The sequence below is a fragment of the Microtus ochrogaster genome, unplaced genomic scaffold (assembly GCF_000317375.1).
Source record: "Microtus ochrogaster isolate Prairie Vole_2 unplaced genomic scaffold, MicOch1.0 UNK47, whole genome shotgun sequence".
Taxonomy (NCBI): Eukaryota; Metazoa; Chordata; class Mammalia; order Rodentia; family Cricetidae; genus Microtus; species Microtus ochrogaster.
Window position 1 is genome coordinate 2,531,850 of NW_004949145.1, and position 7,396 is coordinate 2,539,245.

The window sequence follows — 7,396 nt, forward strand, 5'->3', positions numbered from 1 at the left end:
GGAAGGACAGATAGGAGAGCAAGGAAAGAGATGTCTTGATTGAGGGAGCCATTATGGGGTTAGCACGAAACCTGACCCTAGAAAAATGCTCAGGAATCTACAAGGATGAGCCCAGCTAAAACCCTAAGCAATAGAAAAGAGGGTGCCTGAACTGGCCTTATGCTCTAGTCAGACTGATGATTATCTTAAATATCACCATAGAACTTTCGTCCAACAACAGATGGAAACAGAGGAATTGGCACACATCAGAGCACTGGACTGAGCTCCCAAGGTCCAGCTGAAGACTGGAAAAAGTGAGAATATGAGCAATGAGGTCAAGGCCATGAAGGGTTCACCTACTGAGACAGTTTGCCTGAGCTACTGGGAGTTCACAAACTCCAACTCTGGGAGTAAATGAGCAAGGGATCAAACTAGTTCCTCTGAATGTGGTTGTCTGTTTGTGCAGACTCAGGGGCTACTGACAGTGGCACTGGGATTTGTCTCTTCTGCATGTACTGGCTTTTTTGTGATCCTATTCTCTTTGGATGTATACCTTGCTCAATCTAGATGTAGTAGGGAGGGCCTTTGACTTGTCACAGAGAAGGGTGCCTTGTTCTCATTTAGGATTGGAATGGAAAGGGGGAATTGTGTGGGGAGGGAGTGGGAATTTGTATTGGTATTTTTTTTTAAAGTAATAAAATAAATAAAAAAGCTGAAAAAACCAACAAAAAATAAAAATGCACCAAAGATCAAAAAAAAAAAAAAAACAGTGCAGGAAGTATATAGAGGAACTGTTGCTTAGCCCTGGGCTTTGGTGTCGAATTGTGTCAGCGTCAAGTCTTGAGAAAGAGCATATTCACTTTCTGTTTTGTACTGGGTGTCCTCATCCTGACAGCATTTCGGGCTACAGTTTGTTCTATCCTGTAGCTGTGTCCCACTGTGCAGACTGTATCACCGGTTCTGCGTGCTGTTTCTGTGGATATCGGGTATGAGACACTGCTATGGTCCTTGGAGCTGCTCTTCCTGGACTTGGTAAGTGTGCCAGAGGTCATCATTTTTAGCTAATGTGGTAGTGAATACAGAGTCCCAGTTTTATAACCTGGGCTCCTCGCATAGAACTCTTCCTCTATGAAGACCTGGTCTGGTGGTTGCAGAGGAGTCTTCCTTGACTTTAGTCTGCCCATCGGGACCTGGTCTTTTGATCAGAGCTCTGGGATCTGGGTCAGTTTATAACAGGACAGATTTCCGTCATCAGTCTTTTGCTCTATTTTCAGTGTTTTTAATGGTGCAGAGGACCCGGGCACAGTATGGTGAGTCTGATCTCTGTTTATGCCCTGGAGAACTAAGTTGGCTGGGAGTAGCATAGGAGGAGCTTGAAGCATCTTATGCAGATTCTGAGATAGGATTTTTCACTGGCATCCACTGGCACACTTACTTAGTGATCCGTACTTACTGCTGTAGCCATCTCTGGGGTGGGGATTCTCGACTGTGCTCCAGTAAAGCCTGCATGATATGTGTCTCAGAAGGATATTGAATAAATGGCACAGAGGAGGGGACAACTGCACACATGTGTCCTCCTGAGCATATAGATATTTGATTTTGAATTTGTTTTCCTTTTCCTCCTATCTCTTCTCATTTGGGCTTTGCCTTGCTCTCTTACTGATTCTGCCCTTGCTAAGGCTTGTCATCCATGAGACAGAGTTGAATAAAATACTGTCTAGTGTGTGTGTTGCACAGATGGGATTCATTTATTTTCAGAGGCTCCCAGGCTTTTTGGAGGTGGGAATAATGTTTGGGTTTTTCATGGATACAAGAGACAAAGTCAGACATAGGTCATTGATTTGAATGGATTTCCAATTGAATCTCCCAGAGAAATGGGACGATTTGGTGATAAGAATGGCAGCCCACAGGGTTCATTCCTGGGCTGATAGGACACAAGCAGAGAAGCGTTAAGGTACGAGGGTTATTCTGGCATTGTTTGGGAACAGTAAGATGATTAGTCCTTTGGAACTAGGCCAGGGCACAATTCTGAAAATGATGACACTTCACTCTCGTTAGTTTTCTCTCCACAGGACACAAGCTAGAGTCCTCTGGCAAGAAGGGACATCAACTGAGGAATTGTCCCCACCATACTGGCCTGTGGGCTTGTCTGTGGGGCATTTTGTTGATTACAATTGTTGTGGGAGCTACTCTGGAGTCTTTGGGAATGTGGCTCTCCTGATAGCAGTTTATTAGCACTTTTTCCTGTGTCTCTCCAGGGCCACCACACCAGCCTTCCATCTGGGCAGTTCCAGGAGCTGTGGTTCCCAAAGGTAGTGATGTGACTGTCTTCTGCAGGATCCCTCCAGGAGTGACCATTGTGCGTCTAGCCCATCTTGTACCCCATACTGTGTGGTATGATGGTTCCCCACAGGGAGCCCAGGAGCTGTTTGAATTCAGTCTGAAGAATGTAATACAGAGTAATGCTGGGCATTACTTCTGTGAATACTTTAGGGGAAGTGAATGGTCACGAAGTAATGACAGTCTGGAGCTGGTGGTGACAGGTGAGTAACTGCCTAAAAACACTGTCCTTCAGGCTCACTCTCTGATCCAAACTAACTAACCACATATGCCCCATCCCAGGCCCACTCTGCATCTCTGCTCCATTATAGTGATCTCTTCCCTCTTCTCTCCTACCTCATTTTCTTTTTAATTTCCATTTTTATTGACAACTTGATTTTCCTGAAAACTTGATTTTCAGTTTTTTTGAGACAAGTTCTCACATATTTCAGAATGTCCTTGAACTTACTGTGTAACCAAGCATAATCTTGAATTTATGATCTCTCTGCTTCTATTCTCCTAGTGCTGGTGTTGTTGACCTGATCAATGACACCATCCATATGCTGATAGACATAGAATATGGGCACTGTGTATATTAGGTAAATTAGGCAAGAACTTGACCAACAAAGATTCAACCGAAGACCTTCTGCTTTGGTGTGTGACCCTCAGGCTGTCCTGACCATATTGCAGCCTCGCTTCTGAGTGGTGATCATATTGCCTAAGGGATGGAGTTAACAGGAACTGACAGGGGCTTTCTGTCTCTGTAGAGCCTTTCTGTGGTCCTGGTTCATGAAAAATAATACAAACATGTTCTGTGATCCCTATAGATTAGCAATAGATGAGTTTCCTCTTGTCTTCATGTTTCTTCTTTCTTGTCAGACTCTGACCTGTAGTCTCATTGTTAATCATGTTTTAAATAATAGAGTTTTCCTGGCTGGTTTTGTGACAACTTAACACAAGCTAGAAACATCAGAGAGGAAGGAACCTCAGTTGAGGAAATGCCTCCAAGAGATTCAGCTGTAAGGCATTTTCTCAAGTTGTGATCAACATCAGAGCACCAACCCACTGTGGGTGGTGCCATGGCTTTGCTGCTGGTCCTCAGTTCTGTAAGAAAACAGGCTGAGCAAGCCAGGCGAAGTTAGTTAGCAGCACTTGTCCATGGCTTCTGCATCAGGTCGCACCTCTAGCATCCTACTCTGCTTGTGTTCCTGTCCTGACTACCTTTAGTGATAAATAGCAATGCTGAAGTGTAAGCCAAAGAAACCCTTTCTTTCCCAACTTGCATTCTGGTCATGTTGTTTCATAGCAGCAATAAAAGCCCTAAGTAAGAAAAGTTTTGTTTTTTTTTCTTTTTGAGACAAGGTCCCACCTGTTTCAAACTCTGGCTGCCTTTGAAACTTCAGTATCGAGCAGGGTGTTTTTATTTTATTTTATTTCATTCTATTTTATTTATTTATTTTGGCCTGGTTCTTTCTTTCTTTCTTTCTTTATTTATTTAGAAACAAAAAGATTTAATTCGATGCTCTGCAGGAGAGACAGAGATGCTAATTGCCCACCTGAAGGGCAAGGTTAGTTTTTTTCTCTAATAATATTTTTAATACTTTATAAAAAGTACCATTCAAAATTTCCACTTCCTCCCTCCCACATCCCTCCCACTCCCTCACTCCTCCTTTCCCCTCCTCCTCCAGTCCTAAGAGAGGGCAGGATACCCTGCCCTGTGGGAAGTCCAAGGCCCTCCCCCTTCCATTCAGGCTTAGGGAGGTGTGTTTCCAAATAGAATAGGATCCCAAAAAACCAATACATGCATTAGAGACAAATCCCAGTGCTATTATCACTGGCTTTTCAGTCTGCCCCAATTGTCAGCCACATTCAGAGGGTCCAGTTTGATCCCATGCTCGTTCAGTCTCATTCCAGCTGGATTTGGTGAGCTCTCATTAGATCAGGCACACTGTCTCAATGAGTGGACCAACCCCACATGGTTCTGACTTCTTTGCTCATCTTCTCCCTCCTTCTGCTCTTCAATTGGACCTTGGGAGCTCAGTCCAGTGCTCTGATGTGGGTCTCTATCTCTATCTGTATCTGTCACCAGAGGAAGGTTCTATGGTAATATTCAAGATAGTCCTTAGCTTTACTACAGGACAAGTCCATTTCAGGCACCCTCTCCTCCACTGCCCAGGCTCCTAGCTGGAGAAATCCCTATGGACACCTGGGAGCCCCTCTAGAGTTAAGCCTCTTGCCAATCCCACAATGACCCCCTTAATTAAGATATCTTCTTCCCTGCTCCCATTCTTCCTCCATCTTAATCATCCCACTCCCCCAAGCTCTCCCCAACCCTTCCCTTCTCCATTTTTCTTCCCCTCTCCCATTACCCCCAACACACTCCCACCCCTATGCTCCCAACTTTTGCCTGGTGATCTTGTCTGCTTCCAATTTCCAGGAGGATCTATATATGCTTTTTTTTTGGGTTCATCTTATTAGCTTTTCTAGAATCACGAACTATAGGTTCAATGTCCTTTGTTTATGGCTAGAATCCACTAATAAGTGAGTATATACCATATTCATTTTTTTGGGTCTGGGTTATCTCACTCAGTATAGCGTTTTCTATTTCCATCCATTTGCATGCAAAATTCAAGATGTCATTGTTTTTTTACCGCTGTGTAGTTCTCTAATGTGTAGATGTGCCACACTTTCTTTATCCATTCTTCTATTGAAGGGCATCTAGGTTGTTTCCAGGTTCTGGTTATTACAAATAATGCTGCTATGAACATAGTTGAACAGATGCTTTTGTAGTAGGATTGGGCATCTCTTGGGTATATTCCCAAGAGTGGTATTGCTGTATTCTGAGGTAGGTTGACTCCCAGTTTTCTGAGAAAGCACCACACTGATTTCCAAAGTGGTTGCACAAGTTTCATTCCCACCAGCAATGGATGAGTGTTCCTCTTACTCCACAACCTCTTCAGCATAGGCGATCATTGGTGTTTTTGATCTTAGCCATTCTGACAGGTGTTAGGTGGTATCTCAAAGTTGTTTTGATTCACATTTCCCTGATAGATAAGGAAGTTGAACATGTCCTTAAGTATCCGTTGGCCATTTGAAGTTCTTCCGTTGAGATATCTCTGTTCTGTTCAGTACCCCATTTTTTAAAAAGAAATATTTATTTTATTTCATAACATAGATAAAACATTCCACACTCAGGACATTTGATTCTATATGGGAATACTCAGTATGACTACATCATAGCCAGTACATGCTTACTGTGTTTGTACCAGCTGCCCTTTAGTCTGAGGAGAACATAAAATTGAAATAAGGACTGTCCCTAATTTACACATCTTTACAGAGCTTATGGATTTGGAGAGGTAAGATATTCATAGACAGCTGTGTAAAGCAGTGTAAGTTTGCATATTTCATAGACTAGACACTTAAACCACAGTCAAGGTGAAAGGTACAATCCTATAATTCCCCATGCACAATTTTAGTGCAATTCTTCCTACCAATTTCATCTTTTTCTGCCCACAAATCCAAACACTTGTTTGTGTAATTTCTCTCTTGATTTGATACAAAATAGCACCATTTCAAATTTATGAGGTTCTGGGGATTAGAAACATCACTCCGTAGCTTAATTTAGCTGTGCATTTTCACAGGTGTGGGATCCTTGGCTTTAGGTTTGATAGGCAAACAACCTGCATCCAGGTTACCGCCTAAGCTAAGAGTTGCTTATTTTGTTTTATGTTTTAGTAGTAAATGAAATGATTGAGAATGTGTACTTGTTTTAAAAGATTCAGGATCATTACCCTAGGAAGTACTAGGAAAGACAAGACACAGTGCACCTGATTTTACGCATCCTGCTGAACTCTTCCGTTCTTTATAGGAGGAAAGGAGACAAAGATAGAAGAAGGAAGCTGCAGACTCAAGTCATTCTGTTTAGAGAGAAAAGAATGAATTTTATATTGTATTATTGCAATCCTTCATTTACATAAACTCAAAAACTTGTGATGAGTAGAATTAATTTGTTTTGTTTTATCCTTGTACAATAAACATAATTTATCCAAAGAAACTTAGAAGATAAAATACAACTTTATTGCTAATGTTACATAATACCATATCTTAGTTTTATTTTATGTCTTATTTTGACAAGAGTGATTCTTAAATCATTCTGAAGTACAGATAAAATTACAACCAGGGGCTTTGGACATATTTCAGTGGTTAAAGAACTTGTGGGAGGGCCAGAGTTCAGATCTCCATTACCCACATAAACTCTGGGTGTTTGTCACCTCCCACTGGATGGTGGTGATTATAAGGTAGAAAGGAATCTCCCAAATATGTTTGCCTGCAATCTAGGTGGAAATGCCAAGGTATATGATTAACTTAGAGTCCCCAATTCAATGAATAAGGAGACCACTAAAACAGAAAGATGCCCAAATCTACAGTTCTTTCTAGGCACTCCACTCTAATCTGCACTCGCATACATGTGAACATGCTAATATAACCCATGTAACTGAATACACGTATGCATGTACATGAGAAGAGTAATATGATAGTATGCACGCACAGAGTTGATTTAAGTAAAATGCTCCAATAACATGGGCATTCCTCTGCACAGTGTTCTTCCATAATATAAAATGGAGCCTGAGTGCACTGTTTTACTGATAAATATGTGAGGGAGTTGAGGAAAGAATTTTAAAAGCAGTACCCCATTTTTAATCGGGCTATTTAGAACTTTAATGTCTAGTTTCTTGAGTTCTTTATATATTTTGGAGATCAGACCTTGTCTAATGTGGGGTTGGTAAAGATCTTCTCCCATTCAGTAGGTTGCCTTTTTGTGTTAATGACAGTGTCCTTTGCATTACAGAAGCTCCTCAGTTTTAGGAGGTCCCATTTATTCATTGATGCTCTTATTGTCTGTGTTACTGGGGTTATACATAGGAAGTGGTCTCCTGTGCCCATGTGCTACAAGCTACTCCCCAGTTTCTCTTCTATTAAGTTCAGTGTGGCTGGCTTTATGTTGAGGTCTTTAATCCATTTGGACTTGAGTTTTGTGCATGGTGATAGATATGGATCTATTTTCATTCTTCTACAGGTTGACATCCAGTTATGCCAG

At 41.7% G+C, this 7,396-nt stretch overlaps 1 protein-coding gene across 1 annotated transcript in view; it reads left to right on the plus strand.

Annotated features, from left to right (window-relative positions):
• Positions 1-950: 950 nt before the first annotated feature.
• LOC113455466 (leukocyte immunoglobulin-like receptor subfamily B member 2) overlaps positions 951-7,396 on the plus strand; it is a 19,147-nt gene continuing 12,701 nt past the window's right edge. The window contains exons 1-3 of the mRNA XM_026777126.1: positions 951-1,011; positions 1,254-1,289; positions 2,238-2,522. Coding sequence (XP_026632927.1) covers positions 981-1,011; positions 1,254-1,289; positions 2,238-2,522 — 352 coding nt within the window. The 5' untranslated portion in view covers positions 951-980. The remainder of the gene's footprint in view (positions 1,012-1,253; positions 1,290-2,237; positions 2,523-7,396) is intronic.